Source organism: Cavia porcellus, unplaced genomic scaffold, assembly GCF_034190915.1.
Source record: "Cavia porcellus strain 051 isolate PalLab524CR breed Dunkin Hartley unplaced genomic scaffold, mCavPor4.1 scaffold_27, whole genome shotgun sequence".
NCBI classification, from domain to species: domain Eukaryota; kingdom Metazoa; phylum Chordata; class Mammalia; order Rodentia; family Caviidae; genus Cavia; species Cavia porcellus.
Genome location: NW_026947510.1, coordinates 2794633 through 2822323, shown reverse-complemented (window position 1 = coordinate 2822323; position 27691 = coordinate 2794633). Strand labels below are relative to the sequence as shown.

Sequence of the window (27691 nt, the reverse complement as noted above, 5' to 3'; positions counted from 1 at the left end):
TCACAAGTGGGGAAGCTTTGACCTGCAGGGAGGTAAGGATGGACATTTGGGTCTGGCTCTTTCCTCCCCCTCTGTCCTCCTTAGAGTATCATTGTGGCCTGAGTGCTTCTCCTCCCCTCCTCTCAGTCCATAGCCTGCTCCCGCAGGTCTCTGTGCTGGTGTTCCCCTGTGATTTGTTCAACTGCCTGCTTGTGGGAGGAGGCTTGGGGTCTGGACGGACTGTTGACCTGGCTCCCTGTTGCAAGCCACATTCTGTTCAGTTTTGTAAAAGGAACAACTTAACAAGATGAGATAACTGTAAAAATATACATGCCAAATACTGCATAGTCAACTTCATAAAAAGAATACCACTGATCACTCAAATACCAACACAATCACAGTACCCACTATCACAAAGAGATCAACTAGACAAAAACAATAAGCAAGTAAATAAGAGTTTAATCACACCTTCAAATGAATGGACTTAACAAATACATATCTAAAGAGTGTTCAAACTAATAAAAAATTCACATTTTTCTAAGGAACCTATATAACAGTTATAGGTTCCTTAGAGCACATACTAGGCCATACAGCAGGTTTAAATAAATACAAAAAATTGAAAAAAATTTCATATATGTTATCAAATCATATCACAATGAAAATAGAAATGGATGACAAGAGACTACAGAAATTTTTTAAAACCACATGGAGATTAAATAAGCACTCTTAAATAATCACAGCAGATATCAAAAAAGAAAATAAAACATATTAGAATCAAATAAAAATGACTGTAAAACATTTTCGAACCTATGGAACACAATGAAGGCAATCCCAACAGGAAAGTTCATAGCCATGAATGCCCACATAATAAAAACAAAGCAATCCCATATAACAGAATGAGGTACTTGAACGTCTCTGAAAAACAAGAACAAAATCCAAATCAAAAACTGGCATAAGGAAGGAAGAATCCATATCAATGCAATTTGAAATGAAACCATAAAGAACACTGCTTAAATACAGAGGATTGTATTTATCTGGAAAATCTGTATTTTAATAGATTGGACACAGAAATCTAGAAGAGATGGCTAGGTTTCTAGACACATGAATTACCAAAACTGAACCAGGAGTATATAAACACAAATTAATTGAAGCAAAAATAAAAAACCCAGTAGGAAAAGCCCAGGACTCAAGGGATTCACCATTGAATTTTATAAGAAAGTCAAAGACGAACTAACCTCAGCACTCCTTAAACACTTATAGAAAAGGAAAGAACACTGCCAAACTCAGTCCTTGGAGCTAGCATTACCCTGATACCAAAACCAGAATAGTACCTAACAAAAAAAGAAAACTACAGACCAATTTCTTTAATGAACATAGGTGCAAAAATCCTCAACAAGATATTGCACTTGTTAACAGCATACAATAAATCACTAAAAAGATCATACATCATGACCAAATTGGCATCATCCCATGGATGCCAGGATGGTTCAACATGTGTAAACTAAGAAGGATAAAATGATCTTGCAAGAAGACTTCAGGGAAGATAGCAGAGTGGTAAGCGGTGAAAAACAGCCTCTGAGATGTGCCATCTAGACACTGGAATATAGAAAAATGAGGAAGGGAAGAAGGAGGGAAGTGGGTCTTTTGGGCTCAGGAAGGGATCTGAAGCAATAATTGAAGCCCATGCAGAGTGAACACAGAAACTTCAACATAAAAAGTAGCTGTGCCTTTCCCCTGAGTCAGGACTCACTGTGTGGGAGAAGCAGTTCAAACTGAAGATACACAGTGAATACTGGCAACCCTACAGGTGTCCATCCAGAGAGGAAGCGGTGGAAGGGTATGCAAGACTACACTGGCTGGTGGTCAGTGCTGCAGGATTTGATGTCCTGCAGGAGAGGTCAATTGGCTGGGAGCCATCTTGGAGAGGGGCCAACTGAGCTTGGAACTCAGAACTGCTGGGTCCATCTACTGGCTCCCAGGTTAGAACAAGCCCGCAGAAGTTTCACTGATAGCTACAGGCTCAACAGGTCTGGTCTCAGCCTCATGGCCAGAAACCAGCCTCAACTTCAGGCTTGCTGGCATTATCCACTACTCAACATAAAGCAACTGCTGCCTTGCAGTTCACAGATTTGTACTCTGTCTCCATGCTGTCTCTCAGTGACAACAGAAACAAACTTTGAAAAAACCCTTGGGTTTTTTTTCCCTTCGTTGTTTGAACTTGTTTTTATATGAGTGTGGACATAGTTTCTAAGGTTTTTTTGCTATTGTGGTGGTTGTTCTGTTTTTTCTTCCTTTTATTTCTTCCTTCTCTCTTTCCCTCCTGTCCTGTGTACTACTTTCCCAAAGTTGGCATGATCCTACTTTGTCCTCCAGCCTTGCTTCTAATTTCTTCCTCTTCTTCTATTTCTCTATTTTCCCCCTAACTCCTTTTAAATTTTTTCTCCTGAGGGTAAAATTGGCATATTGAGGGCTTATTTACCACGTATAATTTTCTGATTTGTTTTAGATTTTGCTATATAACAAGTCTAGTTCACACAATTAAAAGTGGCAAATTAATGATTACCTCAGTTTGTTATTTCTAGGCTGTGTTTGATGCTATTGTTATTACTGACTGCACCACCTTAGCCAAAGTGACATAACTGTTCTAACCAGCTATTCTTCCTGGTATACCAAGACTGAGAGTGTCTATGGGTCACAGAAAGTTCTGTGGACCAGTGCCCAAGAATCAGGGGCTGGGCCACGCAGGCAGCATCTTCTCATCCCCAACAAATGGAAGATGTAGTACCTTGTAGCAGACTCAAAATTCAAAAACCAGTTACACTTAGAAAAGAAATAGTTATTTCCTAAGGGATCTAAACACCAATAACAAAACAACTCATCATAGGTAATTTACAAGCATCAACCAGGAATCAAACTTAAAAAAAAAAAGGAAAGAAAATGAGAAAACACTTGAATAAGATGGAACTCCAGACATCCAGTTCACCAAACACACACCAAGGGGGCAATGAGGTGAGACAATCTAAAAGCCATCTACCTGGCCTCTCTAAAGTGCTAACACAAAGGAAATAAATGCAGTTCCACAAAAAATCAAATCACAAGTAATTTCTCAGGTAACTACAGAAATAAACCATAATGAGAAACAAGCTTAGTGACTCTAGAGTGTGAACATTAAAAACAAAGAAGCTTAGAAAAATGATGGAAACTATGAATGTCGAACATAAGCAGGAAATAGAATCCGTAAAACAGATTCAAGCAGATATGCAAAAACTAAAAATTCCACTGAAAGTATCTGCCAACAAAATAAACCAACGTGAGAACAGAATCTCCGACACAGATGACAGGCTTGTGTTTAGGAATCATAAAAAGGATTTCTTAAAAACAGTAATAGACCACAAGAAATCAATCCAGCAGCTTCTAGATGATGCAGAATAAAATAACGTAAGATTGACAGGAATCAAAAAAGCAGGAGGTAGCCAAAAAGATATTAAAAAAAAAAAAAAAAACAACTGTTCACAGATGTCATGACAGAAAATGTCCCTGGCAGAAAAATTTGACAAACAGATAAATGAAGCATATAGAACTCCAATTAGCCATGATCAAAAATATCTACAGCCAAGCATATCACAGTCAAGATTCCAGAAATTCAACAAAAGAATAGAATATTAAAAACTGTTAGAGAAAAGAAAGAAATTACCTATAAAAGAAAACTCATCACAATCACAGCTGACTTCTCAACACAACCCTTAAGTCAAGGAATGCTTAGAGTGAATTATCTCAAGCCCTAAAGGAAAATAACCTCCAACCCAGATATATGTACCTCACAAAACTGCCTTTCAAAACTGATGGAGAAATAAGGTAACTTCTATGATAAAGAATACCTGAAAAAATTCATGACCAAACCAGCACTCCAAAATGTTCTGAAGGACATTCTAGCAAGGCCTACAACTTCATGAACTCCTAAGAGAATCAATCCACCAGGCAAGGCAAACAATTAAACAGAGAAGGGAAAAGGAAAATAACATGACAAAAATAAGACAATACACATCAGTCACACTATCAATATTAATGGTCTCAATTCATCAGTCAAAAGAAACAGAGTGGCAGAATGGGTCAAAAAACAAGATCCAACAACATGCTTCATACAAGAAACACATTTAATTAAAAAAGAAATTCATACACTGAAAGTCAATGGATGACAACAATTCTCCAAGCAACAGGAACTCACAAAAAAGCAGGGACAGCTTTATCTGTAGACAATGTGGATTTTAAGCCAAGACTGATAAAGAGAGATGAAGGCCATTACATCCTTGTAAAAGGAACAATCCAAGAGAAAGAGAACAATCATAAATATACATTCAACAAATAGCAATGCACCCAACTATACAAAAAAATCAACAAACATGAAAAATCAAATAAGCACTAATACAATTGCATTGGGGGATCCTAACATCCCACTGTCACAAACAGATCAGTAAGACAAAAAATCAATTAAAGCTGAACCAAACTTTTAAACAAACAACTTAGTCGATGTCTACAGAGTATTCTGCTCCACAACATCAGAATACATTCTTCTCAGTTGCACAAATGATATTCTCCAAAAAAGACCACATATTAGCCCACAGAACATGCTTAAGAAAATACAAAGGAACTGAACTTATTCCACACACATTATCAGACCACAGTGCAATGAAATTAGTAATCAATAGTGAAAGAAAAACTTTTTAAACACATGGAAATTAATGAAAACTCTCCTGAATAGCCAATGAGTCACAGATGAAATTAGACAGTTTCTACAATTAAACCATAGTGACAGTTCAACATAGTGAAACTTAGAGACACGATGAAAGTCCTACAAGGAAAATTTATAGCTGTGAACACCCATATTAGGAAAACAGAGAAAGCTCAAATAAACAACTTAACACTGAACCTCAAGCTTCTACAAAAAATTCAGGCCAAACCCAAAACTCAAATAAGGGAAGAAATACTTAAGCAGAAATTAATGCAATGGAAACTAAGAAAACAATACAGAGAATCAGTGAATCAAAGAGTTGGCTCTTTGAAAGATTAAATAAAATCAACAAACCCTTAGACACTCTTATCAAAAAAGAAAACTCAAATACACACTATTAGAAATAAAAAGGGTGGTATCACAATGGCCACAGCAGAAATGCAAAAGATCATCTAAACCTACTTTAAGAACTTGTATTTTAATAAAATAGAAAATGCAGAAGAAATGGACAGATTCCTAGACATGCATGAATTACCAAAGTTGAATCAAAAAGATATAAAAATTCTAAATAAACCAATATCAATCAATGAAATTGAAGATGTAATTAAAAAGTTACCTACAAAGATGAGCCCAGACCATGATGGATTCACTGCTGAAATCTATAAGAAATTTAAAGAGGACCTAATACCACTACTTCTCAAACTCTTTAATGAAGCTGAAAGGAAAGCAATACCCCTGAACTCATTCCTTTAAGCAAGCACTACCCTATATATCAAAACCAAAGATTAGTAGAGCAAAGAACAAAAACCATGTATCTCAACAGATGCAGAAAAAGCTTTTGACAAAACCCAACATCCCATTCATGAAAAAAAAAATTGGAATGAATGGCCTTTCATCTCAATCTGATAAAAGCCATCTATGACAAACTAACAGCCAATATCATTCTAAATGGACAAAAACTGAAACTTTTCACTCCAAAATCAAGAACAAGACAAAGGTGTCCATTATTACCACTCTTGTTCAATATAGTTGTGGAAACTTTAGCCAAACCAATTACACAAGAAAAAAAGGAATAACAATAGAAAAAGAAGAAGATAAATTGTCATTATTCATAATAACACGATACTCTAACCACAGACTGGCAAAACTCCACCATTAAGACTTCTAAATTTAAAACCAAATTCAGTACCATAGCTAGATACAAAGTCAACACTCAAAAATCTTCCTGCATGCAACAACTAAGAAAGAAATTAGAAAACATCTTTCACAATAGCATCCCCAAAAATGAAATATCTAGAAATCAATCTAACAAAGGAAGTAAAAAACCTATACATCACAAACTGTAGTAGTACTCTGTGAAAAAGGTGATCGAAGAGGGTATCAGAAAATGGAAATATATCCCCTGCTCTTGGGTGTCAAGAACCAGTAAGTGAAAATGGTCATAGTCTCAAAATTATTATACAGATTTAATGCAATTCTGATCAAAATTCCAACAGTATATCTCACCAAATTAGAAAAAATAACCCTAAAATTCATCTGGAACCAGAATCTCGTAGAATAGCAAAGGCAATTCTGGCCAACAAAGGCAAGAGGAGGGGGCAACATAATTCCAGACTGGAAATTATACTCCAAAGCTACTGCAATTAAAAAAAAAAAAAAAGCAGCACTGAGAACCAATGGAACAGACTAGAAGATGCAGGAACAATTCCAGACATACATAGCCACCTTATCTTTGACAAAGATACCAAACAGATGCACTGGGAAAAAGCCTTTTTAATAAATGGTGCTGGAAAAGCTGGTTTTGAACAGTACAAAGACTAAAATTAGACCCATATCTTTCACTATGCACTAAAGTAAAATTGAAATGGACCAAATAGCTAAATACTGAAACAAAAACATATCTGCTGGAAAACAGAATGGGTAAAAACTTTTAAAAAGACTCTGGTGAAGACAAAGAATTCATGAATAAAACCCCAATTGCACAGAAATCATCACAAAGGATCAACAACTGGTATCTCATTTTATTAAAAAGCTTTTGCACAGCAAGAGAAACCACCAACTGATTGAAGAAACAACCCAGAGACTGGGGGGAAAAAAACTGGTAGCTGTTCCTCACACAAAGGGTTACAATAAAGAACATACAAAGACCTCAAAGAAATCAGATCCCTCAAATTTAAAGATCCAATCCAAAAATAGGTTTCTGAAACAAATTACACATTTCTCAGATGAAGAAGTACAAACAACAAATGAACATCCCTTGTCATTACAGAGATGCAAATTAAGACAATGCTGAGATTCCATCTCACTCCAGAAACAATATTAACAAGAAATCAGTCAACAACAAATGCTGGCGGGGCTGTGAGGGAAAAAAAGAGCCCTTCTCCACTGTTGATAGGAATGTGCTGGTACAACCACTGTGGATATCACTGTGAAGATTCCTCAAAAAACAAAAAATACAAGTTCCGTTTAACCCAGCTATTCCCTTCTTGGTGTCTTCCTGAAAGAATTAATAGCATTATACCACTGCGATACATGCACACCCATGTTTATAGCAGGACAGTTTGGAAATAGCTAAATCTTGGAAACAGCCCAAATGCCTATCAACTGGTAAATGGATAAAGAAGATGTAGGCTTTTTGATACAATGGAGTACTAGTCTGCAATAAAAAGGATACACTCAAAACATTTCTAGGTAAATGGATGCACCTTGAGAACATACTCTTAATTCAAATAAATTGGACACACATTTGTATATACTCTATTGTTTCTCTGGTGTGAGAAACTATATCTGTAAATAAGGACCAAAATGCGTAATACGTATTGTGAAATAGGAAGAAAATGTTCAAATGGGGAGGGGAACAAAGGAATGGGGAGAGGGATAGAAAGAAGAAAAAAGTAAAAACTAAGAAAAAGATGAAAAAACGGAGACAAAACTTTTGTAAATGGGGAAGAGAAGAGATGTTGGACAGTAGGGGAATGGCTAAAAAAAGTTTTATCATGTACAGGTACAAATTCTCTATGATGACTGTGATCATTATGTATATCTAAAATGTACCAATAAAATCTGGTTGAAGAAAAAAAGTTGGACAAGATAGTATATGCCTATAATCCCAGTACTCAGGAATCTGTGGATCATTGTGAGGTCAAGGCCAGCCTGGGCTCCACAGTGAACTCAAGGTCAGCTTGAACTACACAACAAGACTCTGTCTCACAAGAAGAAAAAAAAAAAGAGAGAGAATTTAAAGTTACAATCATTGCAATAGATACAGAAAATCCTTTAACAAAGTCAAACACTCATTAAAAAATAGAAAAAGGACAAAAAGTGGTATAAAAAAAAACCTTACCTTAAAACGATGAAAGCTAAACAAAACCTACTGCCAACATCACACTAACCAAGTTAAAACTGAAAGCATTGCCACTAACATCAGGAACAAGAAAAGAATGCCAATCATCATCACTACTGTTCAGTATAGTATCTGAATGTATAGCCAAAGCAATTAGGCAACAGAAGGAAATAAAAAGGATTCAGACAGGAAAGAAAGAAGTAAAAACTCCTTATGTTCAAATGACATGATCCTTTACATAGAGAATCCAAAAATTATGCCAGAAGACTCTTAGAACTGATAGATAAATTCAGCAAAGTGGCAAGACACAATATTATACAGAAAAATCAACAATATTCTTATATACCAAAAACAAACTCACTGAGAAAGAAATCAGAAAAACAATCCCATGCCATTACCTTCAAAAAAATTAAAGACCTTGGCATTAACCTAACCAAGGAAGTGACAGACCTCTAGAACACAAACTATACTCTCCTTAAAAAAACATTGAAGAGGACATTAGAAAATGGAAAGACATCCCCCATTCTTTGACAAGAAGAATTAATATTGTCAAAATGATCACATTACCAAAAATGATTTAGCACAAAGATTTAACAAAATCCCATCAAAATCAGCTTTTGTCACAGAACTATAAAAAAAAGAACTGTAAAATTTACACAAGAGGGGCTGGGGATTTAGCTCAGCGGCATAAGTGCCTGCCTTGCAAGCAGGCAGTCGTGAGTTCGATCCCTGGTACCGATAAAAACGAAAAAGACAAAAAAAAAAAAAAGTTGTAATAAAAAAATTTACACAAGAACAGAAGAGACCCAGAATAGCCAAAGCAATCCTGGGCAACAAGAGCAAGCAGGAAATACTATAATCTTAGATTTCAATTTATACTACAAAGCCACAGTAGTAAAAACGGCATGGTGCTGCCACAAGAACACGCTGAGCAACAGAATAGAATGGTGGATGAAGAAACAACTCCAACCACCTTCAGCCAGCTGATCTTTGATAAAGGGGTCAATAATGTACACTGGAAAAAAGGCAGCCTCTTTAACAAATGGTGCTGGGAATGCTGGTTATCCACCTCTGAACACCTCTATACCTGTTTGGGGGGAAGAATGACCTTTCTTGGAGACAGTTCTGTAGCTTAGACCCAGGCCATAGTTAAGTTTAATCTTTGCTGCTTTGTAACAGTTCACCCTTCCTCCAGTTTCCAAAATGCATTCCTCACTAACCACATTACTAATATACACCTCAAAATTCTTCTAGCTTATATCCACTACTCAGTTACAAAGGTGTTTCTTCATTTTTAGGATCTTACAACACTAGTTCCTCACTTCCCAGTGCCAAAATCTGCCTTAGTTTGTTCAGTCTATCATAATGAAATCTTACAGACTGGGTAGTTTAATTACACAATAGAATTTATTTACTCAAATCTCAAGAAGCTGAGAAGTCCTAAACCAAGTGCCGGCCCACTCGGTTCCTAGCGGGGACCCTCTTCAGGTCTTGTGGACAGTCACCTTCTCCCTGCATCATCACATGACCTCTCTTCAGTGTATGTACACAAGAAAGGTCACTCTCTTTTTAGGTGAAGAATATCACTGAATTAGAATCCTACCCTTACAACCTCATTTAACCTTTCTGATCATCCAGATTCCCGATGTTCATATAAAGTCACATTAGAAGTTAAGGCTTCAACATAATGAATTTTGGGTGGTATAAATAGTGTAGGTAGTAAATTTTATATTATGCATATATTGTACCATAATTTTAAAAACAAAGTGAAAATCAATACAGAATATCAGAAAAATAGCTGGACATGGTGGCGCATGCCTGTAATTCCAGCATTTGGGAAGCTGAGGCAGGAGGCTTATTTTGAGTTCGAGACCAGCCTTGATTACAAAGTGAGTGCAAGGCCAGCCTGAACTGCACAGTGAGAACCCGTCTCAAAAAGACAAAAACAAACAAACAACAACAAAAAGTGTATCAGAAGATAAAAATACATAATACATCCATACAAAAAAGTGCATCCATACAAGGAAATATCATTCAGCTTTAGCAGAAAAATGAGCTATCAAGCCATGAAAAGACGTGAAAAAGCCTTAAATGTATACGGTGGTGTAAAGGTCCACCAGAAGGCCAAGTGTGGCAGTGCATACCTGCAATCCCAGCACTCCAGAGGCTGAGACAGAAGGAGCACTGCCAGTTCGAGGCCAGCTTAAGCTACAAAGTGAGTGCAAAGCCAGCCTGAACTGCACAATGAAACTGTCTCCAAAAGACCAAAAAACAAAAAACCTAAAACTCTTAAAAAGGCTACATATTGTATATTTCAAGCACTGTAATGTTGACAGTAAGAAGATTGGTGGGTAGCTAGAGTGTGAGGTGGGAAGGAAAAAGAGGCATACAGGGATAAATATGAGGGATTCAAGTGATGTTAGGGCAGGGAAAGTACTCTGTGTGACACTCTAGTGTCTTGCGGAGGTCACAGAGCAGAGGCCAATACTTAACCCCAGGTCTCTAACTCTAAAGTGCACGTGCTTTCTATTAATATAGAGCACTTATTCCAACTGCTTCAGGAGCTACGGAAAACAAAAGTGGTGCCACTATAAACCCATTGCCACCACTAATTTTAATTACACCTTCACGTAGTCACCAACATAGGAAAGACCATATTGACTATAAAAATACAACTTTAGCAAAGAAAAAGGCAACTGAAGAAGAAAAATATAACCTTAGCCTATCAAATCAGAGAATACCACTAGCTTGTGCCTAAACTTAACTTGATTAACCAGGATTCATCTTTTCTACAATTAAGAAAGAATACACACTTGCAAAATGATTGAGGAATCTATCCTCTCTTCCAAAGATGTCCGATGGCCTTATGATAGTGGCTTCTGGAAATGCATCGCTTACTTCTTTCTCTCCAACAGCCTAAACCAAAAATAAAACCATTGTAAGACATCCTGCCCTTATAATGTCTGCTGGAGTTCTTTTCATTTTTATTTCAGGGAAGCTTATGCTAAAGAAGAAAAAAGAAAAGTCAGAGCAGTTTTTCCAGCCTCCAGTTTTCTTCCTATTCATATGGGCTCCAATTTGTATAAACAACTTAGCAGCCTCCCAGAGAAGGAGCAGGACAGGCCTTCCTAATCTCAGCTGCTGCAGCTACCACCAGCTTCCCTCCCAGGTGAGCCCACTTTCTCACCCCTAGCACTACTGCGGACGGTATCAGTGCCCAAGCAGATGTGGACCTTCTGAGCTTCTCAAGGACCTCCTCTTCACTCTTTCTTCTGGCATTGCCATCTCAGTTACACCACAGATCTAACCAGCCACAGAAAGGGTCTGTTTTACACACCAATAAAGACACCCTGTTCTATGTCTCTCTCCCCACCCCAACCCCGATGACAATCTACACATCTAGTCTGCTTATTGTTCCATCTGCTCCTGTGATACCTGGTCCTCAGCCTTCTCGGGAACTCTGGCCCACTGATTCTACTTTTTCCTAAATTAACTATTCCTACTTTTTCTGACCTTTCCTCTGCATCCTAGGTTAGATTCCATGATCCATACTTTTTCATTTTCTTATCTACCTTGTAACTACCTTGCACCTGCGTCCTTTATCCACCCACCAGGCAAAACCCTAACCTTGCTTTACTTGCACTATCTTTAACATTTATTTCCACAGTCTTTTAACAACTTTAGGAAAATAAATACAAATCATAAATCAGTACTAGGATAAATCCATGCCAGATTTTAATTGGGCTCTTGTTTTTCCCAGAAATACTTTTTTCCTCTAATTTATTCTCCTATATAACAATTTCAAGGATTTTCTATTTCATTCAAATTTCAGGCTTCTCTTCCTTCCCCCTTCCTTCTAGTAAATGACTTTACCTTCTGATTCAAAGAGAAAAAATAAACATAAGATAGCAAGAAAAAAAAATATCAAGTCCTCACCACTAAATTTATAAACTCAGATGTGTGAAACACTGCTGTCTCCTCCTTTTCTACACTAGAGGAGCAGAGCCCGTATCCAGGGCTCTGGCACCCCCTCCTGCAGGCGTCTGGAGCCCACCTCCTTTTACCTTCTAAGAAATCTGCCCAATTTTCTGGGGTCTCTTGCTCTTGCTCTCTTTAGCAAAATTTTCTGTTTGCCCCATCAATGGTCACTTGTTCTCTTTAGCAAGACCTCCCACCACCATTTAAACAATGGAGATCTTCTACCATAAATATATTAAAAAGATCCAATTCCGCGTCCCCTCCTAGCTCCTACCTTTCTTCTTGCTCTTTCAGCCAGGTAAATTTCTTCCTTTCCTTCTTTCCACCTTTCTTCTTGCTCTTTCAGGTAAATTTACCTATCCTTCCCGTGCCCAATGCTTCTGCTCAAGCTCACCCTCTGCTTAACTGTCCTCTGTCAATGCCAACTGTCAATGTTTGCATTGAAACTATTTTTAAGGTTACTTTGATAAGATGTCCTTAATGTCATCAGATCTAAGACTTTCCAGTTCTCTTCCTGCTTGGCTTCTCAGTGGCATTAGCACACTGTCTTCTTTGGCTTGCAGAACGTGCAGCTCCTCAGCTTCTCCTCTGCTTTACAGTATCTGCTCCTGCTCGGTGTATTTATTTGTTCATATTTGGGTTTTGCACGTGCCTCTTCCTCTATCAGAGAACTCTATCGGGGTTATTAATCACTTCAAGCCCAGTTCCAAGTTCTCTTCTCATCTACATTCACTCAGGCCATTTTATGCCCTTTAGCTTCTCTAATTAACCACAAATGGTGACTGACTCCCAGATTTGCATCTACAATCTCTCTTCTGAGCTTCAAGGACATAAACGCATTTTACCACAGTTTACCTGCATAACTGATATACAACTAAAACCCACATCCAAACCTGGGCCAATTTCTACTCCCTCAAGTAAAACAGCCCTTCTCAATCTTTGCTGCTTGTGGAATAATTCAGATTTAAAAACTACTAACATTCATGCTTCACTCCCAAAGATTTTTGTTTTAAATTGACCTGGGGTATACCCTGGGCATCAGAAATTTTTATGTCTCCCTTAGTGATTCTAATTTGAAACTAAAGCTAAGAATCCTGCCCCAGAAGCTTAGTTTTTCCTCACATAGCTGCATCAATAGGACCACCACCCACCCAGTAGCTTAAGCCAGAGAGTTAGATGGCTTTGACACTCCACTTCTGAACTGTTAAATCCATCTAGATGCCAGGGCAGAGAACAGCACTTGTGCTCCGTTCTTATTCCCTCCCTCTGTCCAAAGTGGCCTTCACGTGACACCTGGGTCCCACCTCAGCCAGTCCTCTGCCTCTGCAAGACATAGATTATGCAGAGAGCAGGTCAGAGGGCGGAGAAGTAGAGAACAAAGCTGGAGGCCTGATCCTTGGCATCCTGTGTAGTAGAGGTTCTCTACTGCTGGATCTCTTAATACGAGAGCCTATAAACTCTATGCTTAAACCAGGTCAACATGGACTTTTCTGTTGCTAGTAATGATGTGTTCCTAACAGGTACTCTCTCTCCTATCATCTGCTCCTGTTGCATAGTTTGCCACTTTAGGACACTTGGTGCATCCAGAATTATTTTCCACAGGAAACCAGACCTTACTGTGGACTAGGATTAGTTCTATTGTACTGACCTAACTCCAGCACTTAATAGATTACAGGGGCACAAAGCCAGTGCTTAATAAATAATGTTCGATATATGAATACAGTTAATCAAAAGGTTGGAGCCATTTTCAAGGCCTCCACTGTGCTTATTGGTATGATTACAGAGGGTCTGAAGATGGCAGAAGGCAAATGCTCGGGGCAAACCAGACCTTCATACCTGTCAGTCCCTGAGAACAAAGTTTTCAAAACACAGTAGTCAACCCCTCTCTATAATCTGGACTCCCATGTGGTTTTTGGGAGCATAAGATTAAATTTCATGTGAAGAGCCATTTTCCTTAGCAGATATTTGTTCATGTCCTTCTCGGCCTTCACATCACCTACGGTATGAACCTGTGATTATTCAAGAAGCCTGAAAAACAAAAATGATCCTTTACTCTCAGAGGTGACACAAGTAAGTTTCTTTTGGCAGGATGCATACTTTACCCCTTAGAGTGCTTTCTATGTGCTTCTATCGTACCCTGGAGAAACTTGAAGCAGCTGAGGCAGGTAATAATATGGTCTGCCTATTTTTGAAGCCTCTTGGCATGTAAATAGAAGGCATTCAACCAATATGCCAGTACCCAATATACACACATCCATTGCTGGGGGTGGAGAAGTCCTCTGAATTTTCAACACATTGATGAAAACCTTCCTCATTTATATCACATTTTAAAGGGATCAAGAAATTCTAGCTCTGTAAGGCAGTGGCCTGATCAGCTTGTTAGTTACCTTACTTCTCAGGTATCTAGAAGTGCTTTTAATGTCAGCATTCAGATGAGAAACATGAATGAGTTTTTCAACTCCAGCTTCCATAGACGCTTGAGCTATTGCTTGGGGAATCTTCACAAAAACATCCTCAAAATCAAAGTTTCTGGGAAGAAAATATAAAAGATTAGTTAAGAAACCCAGACTCAGAATTTCAAAGCATTTTGTGATATGCTAGTTTTCAAAAAAGGACTAGAATTCATCACACACTTTTAAACAGTCATTCTTTAGTTCTAAGTCAAAATTAATGTTTCTCAAAGCTGACAAGCCAAGCTCACTGTGATTACTGTACCTAGTACAACTCTCAGAGTTTTAAAACCAGCACATGCAATATTCTGTGTTCTCAAGGAATTCTGAGGCTGAAGAAAAGCTGGCTTCCCAAGGCATGGTGGCATATAGCTATAATCCCAGCTCTCAGGAGGTAGAGATAGGAAGATTTCCATGAGTTCAAGGCTAGCCTGGGCTTCACAGTGAGTTCAAAGCCAGGTTGAACTACATAGGGAAACCTCCTTATCTCAGAAAACATAAGAAAAAAAAAGAAAAAAGAAGAAAGAAAAGGAAATCTAGTTGTACAGTTAGTGATGAGGAAGAAAATGTTGGGAAATGTTGGGAGCTAGAAAGGGAATTACTTTTCACTTCCCCATACTTTATTTCCCTTGACGGGGAAAAAAAAACCTAAAAAAAAAATTAACCAATCAATGCATAACATTAACTACACTTTAGGGGACACAAAGTTAAACACGATTCTGTATGTCATCAAAGAATCTGAAAAATACTTACTGAAACAGATACAAACAAATCTAGGTCAACGTTTAACAAATGCAAAAACAGTGTGGTACTATAAGATTAAAAACATCATTTGCTGGTAATTCATAGGAAGGCTAAACAGACTTGTTTGAACCAGTAGTTACACCATCTTCAACTATCAATAGGCAGAAGCAATCTAAAACATTGTCCACACAAGAAAAACCAATGTTCTGCTTGCTGAAACATGCACCAGATACAACCCAACCTCCTAACCCCATCCCAGATGAACAGATCCAAGTACAGGTCCACCTGTGGTCCTGGTCAAGTTGATAAAACCAAGCACACAGCCAGATATGGACCACCACACTGCCGTAACCCTGACATGTCGACAACCACACCAGCTTTGTATGGCAGCACATCGCACTGCTGCCTCATACGACAGTACCCTAAACTAAGTCTAAGGCAGTCACTGGGATACAAATGGACAACCAATCAACCCTCACTAATGAGCTAATTAAAAATATGACTACAATGCCAATAGACATAGACAGACTTGTACAAAAAAAAAAAAGATACGAGAGCCTAAAACTCACCTGGTTTCCCAGTCTCGTCCGACAAGGTTGATGACCACATTGCTGTACTGTACTGCTCTTCGGATAGAATCTTTGTCTCTTGCATCCCATTCCTGTTAACAGTTACAGTCGCCAGTCAGAGGAAAATACAGGGCGCACAGTGTGCTTAGTAATTTGCTGGCTCCCTAAGCAAGATTTGGAATGGGCCATCTGTGTTATCTTACTACGGTACCATTTCATAGAGGTCCCATGGAGGACAAGTGAAATAATGCTGAGGCCTTGGATTCCCTGCAGATTCTGACTGGTCTGCAGACAAAGAGGTCAAAGCCTATTTTACTCAGGTAAACAAATGACTGACCTGCAAGAGGGGCTGCTCATATTTAATGCAGCATATTACTTTTTGTCCACCCAATTACTCTCCATGTTGGTAAAGAAATCTAATAATAAAAAAGTCTCCTGAAACATGGCCAAAGAACAAAGGATCACTGGGGAGGGAAAACAAACTTCCTCTTGTTAGCAGCAACCAGTTATAGACTAAAGATAGGAAGAGTGTCTTTTAAAGGCTATCATTAAATTCATGGCACTCCTGACTACATACTTTCTTGTTTTTTAAACTCTTGTTTTTAAACTCTGAGTTTTTTAAACTCATATCTAGTAATTTCTACTTTAAAGTATGAAAACAGACCAAGCATGATGGTGCACACTTGTAATTCAACCACTCTGGGAGGCTGCAGCAGGAAAATTACAAGTTCAAGTGTAGCTTGGGCACCTTAACAACTTAATGAGACCCCACCTTAAAATACAAAATAAAACTGGCTGGGGCTATAGCTTAGTGCAAAGGCCCTGCATTCAGCCCCCTGTACACAGTGGGAAAAGACCTGGAAACAAGAGTCAGAGAGAAATGCACTAACCCCTGAGATTTTAGCACAGAACCACACTTCTGAGCAGTTCATAAATGACTAAGAACTTAAGTCAGGTCGAAGAACCTGCCCAACACAGTTACAAGGGATTAAGTAATCCCAGGAAAAAAGAAGAGTATATTGTTGAACAGAAATTGAATCTGGTGAACATTTCAATGGAAGACAGTGAAAAGAATTTCCTAAGGCCCAGTACAATGTGCCTGCAGTGAGTCCACACGCTGGGAGGGGAGGTAATAAAGAGAAAAAAGAGGAAAGGGGAGACAGAAAGAAGACAGGAATGTCCTCAAGCATCTGTGTGACTTAGAAAAGAGGGAGAACCGCTTCCAGAGGACAAAGACCCAACAGGAAGAACGGGATAGCTGCTCATGGAAAGCAGAGTAACGAAACTGTAGAGAACAGTAGTGTTGGAGTTAGACAGAAATGCAATCTTTGCTTGCTGTTTGCCACTAACCGTGGACAAGTCATCTCTCCAAGTCCCATGTTAAATTAGAAAAGGCAACCTACCTGGTGTAGTAGATGAAACGAAACATAGTAAAACCTGCAGCACAGTGAGGCATACACTCAACAAACAACTAGCTCTATACACAAAACGATAAAAAAGGCTTTTTCAAAGATGCAAAGGGTAAGGACAAAAGTCAAGATGACTCACGGGAGAAGAGTTTGAGGCATAACTGCACCCAGTAACAGCCTTGAGGAAGGACCAAAAAGGAAGCAGACTCTCTCTCAGAGGTAGGGTCCAGAGGGCAAATAAACCAAGTGGGTTAGACAACAATTTCGAACAGGGACTAAAGCAGGGAAATCACACCCCACCCTCAAAATAGGCCTTCCTTTTCAGAAATAAATTAACACAGAAAGAACATAACTAAACAGTAAACTGAGTCCCCTGTGACATGCTCAAAGCTCAATTCAATGTCAGATGCTTAGTAATAAATATCTGCAAGAACAAGAGAATAATGTCCTATGGCTCAGTGTCAGTGATTCCACATTGGCAAGCCTGTCAACAGTTTTACCTAGTACTTGTGAAATACTTTAACTTACAGATGCAGAGGTCACCAATGCATGAATATCAAATAAGGAGGGGAATGTCAAGCTCTTGCAACAATAATAACAAAAAAATGATAATAAAATTTTAGAAAAGAAAAAAAAACAAGAAATTTCTAGTGTATTATAGTTAGCTTTTGAGCATTCAGTAAAGAATAATAAAATGCCACTAAAAATAAAGCCCAAACTTCAGGGTTTCAAATAATCTATAGAAATACAGACTCAGAGATATTAAGGATATTTACCCAATGTTTTTCAAAAGAAAAGCGAGTAAAAGGAAGAGATTAGTGCCATGCAGAATGTTAGAGTAGGAAGGGCACAGGGAAGTCAAGCATCTGGCCAAAAGGGCAGCAAACTGTAGAACAGCTCAGACATTTTTGAGGCAGGCTAACTCTGTGTGGAAAAGGTCTGCTCTGGATGCTACAGGGCAGGGACAGCAAGCCTTTTAGAGACTGAGTGCCCAAACTGCTCATGATGTCATCACCCAGCACTGCCACTCCATGCCAAGCTTGCATACGGCCTCTATGTGCACTGTTACTGATGGTCAGGTGGTGGTAGGCTACCAACAGAGAGAGCTCCGTGTGCTCACTGCATGTAGCACACACGCCATACGTCCACCATCTCTGCAATAGGGCATTTACCATCCTTAGTTTCTACCTGATAGACCAATATGGCTCTCCACTCACTGTAGCCCTAAGGAGCTCCACATATTCCTAGTCACTCAGTGAAAGGCTCTCTCTGCCTTGCACTTTTGGCACTATTAGTCTAAAGGAAAAAACTACAGATTAAAGAGCAATAGGGGATGGGGATTTAGCTCAGTGGCATAAGCGCCTGCCTTGCAAGCAAGCAGTTGTGAGTTCGATCCCTGGTACCGATAAAAAGGAAAAAGACAAAAAAAAAAAAAAAGAGCGATAACAGGGAACGTGTGCTTATAAAGCACTGTTCTAAGTTACAACTGTGACAAGCAAACTAAATTATAAAGCATCATGTTCATCATGTTTTTCTATGAAAGCAATGTTTGATAGAAACAATACATTATACATATGTAATTCTGAATTTACTACTTTCTGAATTTTCTATTAGGCACATTTACAAGAATAAAAAGGAATGTACTTTAACAATATATTTCATTTAACTTGAAATATCTAAAATATTATTTCAATATGTAATAACTGTAAAACTTATTAATGCTATTTTTGAATTTTATTTTCTTCATACGAAGTCTTTGAAATCTGTATTTTAGACCTATAGCACACTCAGTTTAGACTTGAAATATTTCAAGTGCTTTGCATGTGGTTACCACATATGGTTAGCAGCTACCACACTAGATAGCATTAGACTAGAGCAGGGGGTTAGCAAGCTATAGCCTTCAGGCCAAAAAGTGTGGCCTACAGCTAGGTATGGTGGCACATATCTGTAATCTCAACACTTGGGAGGCTGAGGCAAGAGGACTGGTGCAAGTTTGAGGCCAGCCTGGGATACACAGTGAGTTCAGGATCAGCCGGAACTACATAATGATACCCTATCTGAAAACAAAGAAAAAGAAAGCAAGCAAGGAGGCAGGCAGGCAGGCAGGCATACAGTTTAATTTTTATAAATAAAGTGTTAGGAATAGAGGCATACCCACTGGTTTACATATTGTCTATGGCTGCTTTTAGGGTACAAAGATAGAGCTGAGTGATTATAACAAGTGCCCTATGACCTGCAGAACCTAAATTTTTACTATTTGGCCCCTTACAGCAAATTTGCCAATTGCTAGCCAGGTGTGGAGGTGCAAGCCTGTAATTCCAGCACTTGGGAGACTAAAGCAGGAGAGCACTGTGACATCTGGACTACACAGAAAGTTCAAGGCCAGTCTAAACAACATGGTGAGACCCTGTCTCAAAAAGCCGAGAAAAAAAAAGCAGAAGAAGAAAGTTTGCCAGCTGCTGATCAACAGTTTGTACACTAAGAGATGTAGAAACTTAAAAAATCACCTCCTGAAAGAATAGAGGCTGCCTTTGATGCTGGGATAAAACTGCTGCTTTATTATACTGCCTCTTACTCCTAAGAATAACCTGAGTAATTTACATTTGCTAACCCCAATTACCAGTCATTAAGGTCTTACCAGAAAGGTAAGCTGGCCCAGGTCACCCATGGGCCGAAGATGCATGATGTCGTAAGTATCACATCGATAGGGCAGGATCACTTGTGACCCCATCTGTCCTAAAACATGAGAGGTTGAAACACAGATCAGCATCTATAGAACATGATACATTACACAATAATGGTACAGTAGAGATTTAAATTCTAGTATGATATGTGGGTTGATAATATATTTAATAAAACAGTGTATTTTGCCATGTTCAAGATGCCATAACTTTCCAGACTCCCTCACACCCATCTTAATGACCTATCTAGAAAGGCCAGATGTATTCTAAATCTAGTAGTCCATAAAAATCAGATAAATCCAAGAGAGAAATTGCATACTGCTAAAATGAGAAGTCCAGTCTATGGCCTCTCATTAGATACTCCTAATGAAGGGGAGGAAAGCATACTGAACATGAAAATGTTACTTACCAAGGCGGTTGACAACATATCGTCCCAGGAATCCTGTTGCTCCAAATACAGTGGCCACAATCCCACTGACAGAGGAACGCCCACCTTTACCATGAGGGATGACTGCGTGATGGAGTCGGCGGTAAGGCGGGCCATGAAATGCAGATGTGGCTACTGCAGCAATGGCAGAACCTTAAACAAAACCCCAGAGTACACAAAAACAGCAAATATTAGTAGAAAAGTAACTGAAAAAACATAACATCTTTCCCTGAAAACTTGTAACACTATTTTGTGACCAGTATCTTAGGAATGTGAATAGAAACAGCATTAATAAACTTAAAGTATTCCAACAGAAAATTCCAAGACCATCAGAAAATATATAAAAATTAGAAAGTAAACTCCATGTCCCTATTGGATATAATTTATCTGGAAAAATAAATCCCATTAAGTCACATTATCATAAGACTCTTGGATACTGCATTTCGAGAAAAGTTTTCAAGAAAAATAATAGGAATAGTAGAATCTCTTGAGAAACACTAACCACATATAACAGAGGTAGGAAGGATTAAGACTAATGGAGGGTAGGAGCAAAAGACCTACGTGTAACAGATTCTTAAACTGGTGACTCACAAAAAATAAGGTTGTGGCACTCATCCACTGTAACAGCAGAAGGCACTCATCCACTGTAACAAGATGAAAGATTGAGAATTATCACAAGCCAACTCCTGGATTTTAGCTGGGACGAGGCAGGTTAGAGGCAGAGAATTATTAGTACAAAGCATTAAAAAGTAAACTAATTGAGAAATATCAAAAATCAGGAGGATAAAATGCTGAGAAAAAATTTTCTAACTTTGAGAAAGGTGACTACCAAATAATTTGTCAAATCTCCCACCACTTCTTTGTGGACTCATGTTCTAGAAGAAACCTTCAAAGTCTGTGCATCTCCACAGAACGTGCATCAACAGAAGTCCTGTCCTTAGCCTCAACACCTGTGGCATGAAAAAGTTTTTTGTAGCAGCCTCTATCTGACAGGAATCATCCTAACGGTTGGCAGGTCTTACCATCAGAAGACCTTATCGTTGTCTTTTCAGGAGAGAGGGTCTAAAACCCCTTCTATATTTAAGTAGAGGAATTACAGCCCCATTGGACTATTCTCTTCTGCAGGTTATTATCTCCAGTTTAACTAACTACTCCTCACTCTTAGACATACTCTAATTTGCTAGTCTCTTCTCACTTCTCAGAGTTTTACAGCAAGTTACCCAATTCTCACATAACTAACTTTAAAGCTTAGCACTGGTGCTTTGCACACTTGAGGAAGAGTGTAAGAAACAAATTGGAAGCAGGAGGATCACTGGGTGTTCAAGGCCACCTGAACTACATAGTAAGAATCTGTCTAAAAAAAAAAAAAAGTGAAGAAGGTGAAGTAATGAAACACAAAACCACAGAATCTAGAAGATGTTGGCTGTAGCTACCATAAGAACAATGTTAATGTATTAGTGAGACTGAAAACCAGTTAGGAGCAGGCAAAAGAGAGAATGTTAGGTGAGAAAATAACAAAACTACAGATAATTCTTCTGAGTTAATATGATATAAGGAACAAAGTGAGACTAGAGGAACATGAGGACGAGGAGGTTTCTCTCTTAATATAAGTTATTATACGCTGATATAAATGACCCAGGAACAGGGGAAAATTACTAATTCAGGGAGAGGATGCATCGGTAAGAGACAACAGGATAGAATGCAAGGTGAAGAAACTGGCTTTAGGTCACAGCGAAGGCACTCATCCACTGTAACAAGAAGAAAGACTGAGAATTATCACAGATCAACTCCTAGATTTTAGCTGTGACAAGATTGCTCTTAACTGATACCTCTGACTTCTCTGCAAAGCTAAAAATGAGACAAACATACATATGAGACACTTTAGGAGACTAGCAAAGAGGTAATTGTTATAAAGAAAGTCTCAAAAGCAAAATTCCTAGAAAAACACAGTGCTGGAAATCTACTTGAGATTAAAATAAAGCCAGTTAGTTCAGTTTTCTCTGGCTTCATTATCTGTGCTCAGGAGCAAGCAGAAAATACTGGGAAAGGGTGGGATAATCAGGGCCATTGCTTTTTATGACAAGACGAGATGGATGAGGAGCTGAAATATGTCTAAAAGGGAATAAATAAATGGTGAGTGGAGAATGAAGCAAAGACAATAGGATACATAGCAGGGGAAAATAGTGACAATGGAACAGAAACAATTACTGGGGAGAGAAGGAAGTAACACCTCAAAAGACTGTTATGAGGACTAGAATAAATGTACATAAAGCATTTTATTGTCTACCACAAAGAAAGGTACGTATTACTGCACAAATGACCGCTTTCATTTACTATTACTTTGAAATTCCTCAGAAGGTAACTAATGTGATATTGTTTATTCACTAATTATGGGTCAAGTACTGTTCTAGAAACAGAATTTCACAGTAAAAAAAACCACTAGCGATGGAACTCACAATTTAGGGGATTGGGATGAGAATATATAATATGGAAAAGTATCCACCATAGAATATTGCATATAGTAGGAGATTAATAAATATAAATTCTCCTTAGCTTCAGTCTCTCCATTATTTCCATTTAACATGCAGGAGAATAATACTCTTCATTCATTATATAGTCACTATATTTCTTTGCTCAAAAACCTCATTACACTATAATATCCAAAGCAATAGTCCAGATATATTTACTTGCACACCACATTATTTTAAAAGATATTTATTTAAAGCACCTGCCTTGCAAGCAGGCAGTCGTGAGTTCGATCCCCAGTACCGATAAAAATGAAAAAGACAAAAAAAAAAAAAAAAAAGATATTTATTTAAATTATATACATGTAATACCAATATGTTACATATTTTAAAGCAGATAATAAAACATGCAAAATAGTGGCTGGTATAGTTTGAACTACATAAATGTTAGCTATTGATATTATAGAAAAATATTAAGTTATAATGCTTTTTTATATTTCATTGGTTCCTCTTGCAAAATTCACAGTGGAAATCACTGTTCTAAACTCTGCTTGGCTTTCACAGGCTTTCATTATCTGATCTCAGGTAACACATCCAACTCCTTTCCAGTATCCAAGACATTTGTAGTCATTTCACTTTTTCTATAAGCACTTGTTGACTCCATTCCACTGCCATGTCTTTACCAGTGGAAAATGCCCAACATCTGACTTTTCAGATCCTAAACACACTACACAGATTGATACATAGGTACCACTTCTCCATTCATCTTCCAATATTCCCTCACTATCCCAAATGACAATACTCTTTTCCTTTTTTGACTTTGTATTATAATTAAGGGTTTTGCCACATGTAAATACATAAAATTGTTTCACACAGTTCTGTACTAGTGTTTGGACTATGTTACCCCCTAGAGTGTCCAGAATGTATTCAAAAGTTTATTTTACCAGAGACAAGCCCAAGCTACAGTGTCTATTAAAGAAAAATAGGCTGAAGGGGAGAAAAAGGTAATGAAAATATCCAGAACTGTGGCTATATATAATAAGGGTTCAAAAAATAAGCTACAATTCACAATCTATAAGATGTTTCATTAATGTAATAGCTCAGCAAGAACCAGCAAATATCTTTACAAAGATTCATGACTACAAAACCATCCACAGTAAATGATGCGCACCACTTTTCTTCCCAATGCTATGTAGTCCTATCCAAGATGAAAAACCAAAAAAGGTCCCCTAAACCCCCCTAAATCTCTCCTCTGCTGAACACCAGAACTATCTATATAATGCTTTAACATTTTAAAAGTGCAAGAAGCAAATTTCAAAAATCTGGATGTGATATTTCTATATTGAATTCCCTCTTTCATTCTTCATAAAGCATTAAGAGGGATTCTTACAGCCAGTTTTGAAAGCAAATGATTATACTGTAATGACTTAAATATGTTATGGAAAAATAAATTTTTGTGGGTCGATTGTGGCATATTGGTGAAGTAGAGAGTGAAAAGATGAAGTGTAGCTGTACTTTTAATTTCTTAGCTCCTCTTGCTCTGTAGCAACTGAAAAGGAAATGTATGTTTTCCGTCAGAGGACTAAGAACAAATTCAATCAGCATAGAAAACAAATAACGCTGACAAGTTCGAATACATCTTTCACTCCTCTTCACTTTCCTTTCCAAAAAGTTTCTGTTTCGTTTCACAAACATCCCTGTCTCCTCCAGGTTCTAGGGGCCCAAGCTAACACACTCTACAACTATCTAGAGCTGCTTTTGATTAGAAAGGCTTTTATAAACAGTACTTCATTTAAGCTTCTCAGAAATTCCCTGACGTTGAGATTATCATTGCTATCGTTACAGGGAGAATCTGAAGATGGGATGGATTAATGGTTTTGCATAAAGTCAATAACCTATGAGAAATTTCTTCGCTATCCATTTTTCCTTTCCCTTTCCAGCACCTCCCCCGATTCCATTCAAACATTTTTTCATAACCTCAAGGCATTATGACCCTAACAGAACTCTGATCATCTCGATTCGTTAAGGGTCCCTACTTTCTTCTCTTTCCTTCCCATTTGCTCATGTTCTCTTGACTGTTTCCCAAGTGCACAATTTAATACGTAAACCAGGGAGGTGGAAAAGTAAAGGAGAAACTGGACAGAGGCGGCTCCGAACCTAGACAAACCAGACTGCTCAATGAACTGGCAGGACCGCACTCCTGTCTCAGAATCTCGATCAAGGGCCGCAGTTCCCTTTGACACTTACGTGACATTGGCAGAGCGCGGACAACCTGGGGGTGAGCAACGGCCGCCATCTTTTCCCATAATCCACCTCGGCTCGCACTCCGGCCGACTACGGCTTCTCATATAGGTCAAATATTCTTTCCCACAGCAGTCTGCGCCGGCGCTAACCCGGAAGTGAAGAGATGGGTTATAGATTGGGTAAAAACGCTGTTGAGAAGGAATCTGGGAAGGCAGAGGATACCAGGAGGGAGGGAAAGGAAGAGAAGAAGAAAGAAAAAGAATTTTGGAGGGCTGGGGATTTAGCTCAGCGGTATAAGCGCCTGCCTGGGAAGCACAAAATAATGAGTTTGACCCCTGGTAACCAAAAAAAAAAAAAGAATTTTGGAATCTTAGCTCTGAAATGAACCTTAAAGATAAAGGCATATTGCTAAATAGCAAATTTCAGAGCTATCCGGGGATGTGACTCGAGGGAATACAAGATGACAAAACCCGAAATGTAGGAGCTCAACTTTCTTCTTGGTTCACTGTTCCTTGACAGGGACCAGAGAGGGCAGCCCGGTTAGGCTGATGATAGGGAGGAGGTATGACCTGAAATGGGTTCGGGAACAGTATAGGCATCCAAGCAGCCAAGTTGATATATTTGGGAATTAATTAGCTGAGCTCAGTGACCACTCGCGTAGAAAGCCGTTTTCAGAGTCCCACTAAGTGGCACTGAACTGGAAAGTTACAAAGCTTTTAAAACAAAGAACCACAAAAAGACATCCTGTTGGAAAAAATTTAGCTAGAATCTTAATTTTTGGTTGACACCTGTATCCTGCTTCTTTTTCTCCTGCAGGTGCAGCTCATTCTGCTTTTCTCATGAGACTTGTACCTTGAGTAATTTTCCATTTTCCTGGATCAAATACAGGGCACTAGTTAAATGCAGCGCTCAAGATGGCATCAGTTATGCCAAGCTACAACATGACCCTGCACTTAAGAAATTCCAGGAGGAAGGGTTTAAAAACAGTAGTGGAAATGAGCATGCGTCCTAAATAAAGGCATCCTGAGTCCACCCAGTTATTCTGTCGAGGCCCTGTACTTCGAAATGCACTTAGAACACTCAATTTCTGCTTGTGTGATTTTGGAGGCTTCTCAGTATTTTACCCAAGTGATGATCATTCTACTTACCGTGTTTTGTTCTTTCAAAACAAAATACTTAACACCTATTGATGAATCTGGAACTTCATACCTGGAGTGCGATTCCTCTGTTGACTTAAGAACGTCTCAAACTCCTAAGGTGTTATGTAAAAGCCAATAGCCCCATATACTGTCTGCTCATTTTTCTTCCAGGAAACTGCAGGTAACCCTCTCTAGTGTAGCGGTTTGTAATTTTGTTTGTTTGTTTAAACTATGGCTCCCCTTGAGAATCTGCATTGTTCTAGAAAGAGACAAGTGGAGACCAAAGAAACTCCAGAAACATAAGACTATAAAGTTGCATTTTAAAATACTTTATTCTGCCAACCATGGCAGCACCCCCCTGTAATCCCAGCCCTTGTGAGGCTGAGACAGAATTACCACAAGTTGGAGACCTGAACAACACGTTGTCCCCAAAATATACAGTACTTTCTTTTGATCCCTTCTTGAAATCTCTGACAGTCAATGATCCTATAAGATACACTGTAGGTTTACCAGAAAACAACCCAATTTGGGCAAATCTTTCTAGATTTAGTAATTCCTTCAGTGATTTGCACATTTTGCTGGGATGGACAGCAAGCTTACAGAGATTAAGGGTTGCTTATTAGGTTTATAAGATTCTGTTTCCATTCTATCCCACCCTTCTGCTTCCTAAAGTGTCACCCAAATTGAATTGGAAGAGGAAAGAAACCCTTGAATTTTGTCAGAGAAGCTTAGTAATGCTTTATTGTTTTGTTTTTGCCTTGTTCTATGTTCACTTAGTGCTGATTATTTCCTAATCCTGTACTTGACTGATACATTAACATTCTCCTGAATCTAATAAATTGACAAGCCCCATTGTCATCTGTCATCTTAGTCAAACACTGCTTCACATTCTCCTAGTTTCAGAGTATCCAGGTATAGTTAGAAGAGCACCTTAACTTCCAGAATATTAGGTCCTCCAGTGCCACGTCTACCAGTTATTTAGTTGTGACTTAATCAAGCTTCTCCACCTAATGAAAAAAATGCCTGCACTGTTGTCTTGAAAGCTTATTGTGATAATCAGATAATGTATTGGATGTGAAGGAGCTTTGTCAACTGCAAAGTGCTGTGTGCAGATATATGAAAAAACTAAGACAATATAAAAGATAGAAACAATTGAGGGATACCTATATAATAAAACTGGAAGGTCAGCCTGTTCACATTTGATCTGCAAGAAAAGAAACTTCCCAGAACTATTGCAACCACAAAAGTCAACTCCACCTAGGAATGTACCCTATGACAAACTCTATCACAATCTGCTGCTCTCACCTAGCTCACCTGCAGAGCCCCTCACCCCTAGAACAACCCTTAAAAACTTTTCCCAAGCCAAATGGTGGCTGTCTTGGTGTGCAAGGCAGCCAGCCCCCTAACCATTAAAGCCTCTCTTTTGAGGCAAAATGTCTCATCTAGTTTATGTGGGTTCCATTCCATCAAACCAGTCACTTTTGAATGTTGCAATTTTAATCTATACCTTGTCTTTTCCTTGATCAGAACTTTT

At 38.5% G+C, this 27691-nt stretch overlaps 1 protein-coding gene across 1 annotated transcript in view; it reads right to left on the bottom strand.

The window, feature by feature from the left end:
- Positions 1-25180, bottom strand: part of Ndufa9 (NADH:ubiquinone oxidoreductase subunit A9) — a 42461-nt gene extending 17281 nt beyond the window's left edge. Inside the window, exons 1-6 of the mRNA XM_003463270.5 lie at positions 25022-25180; positions 20292-20462; positions 19840-19937; positions 15793-15884; positions 14417-14558; positions 10865-10967 (exon numbers count right to left, since the gene is read on the bottom strand). Coding sequence (XP_003463318.1) covers positions 10865-10967; positions 14417-14558; positions 15793-15884; positions 19840-19937; positions 20292-20462; positions 25022-25070 — 655 coding nt within the window. The 5' untranslated portion in view covers positions 25071-25180. The remainder of the gene's footprint in view (positions 1-10864; positions 10968-14416; positions 14559-15792; positions 15885-19839; positions 19938-20291; positions 20463-25021) is intronic.
- Between the last annotated feature and the right edge of the window lie 2511 nt (positions 25181-27691).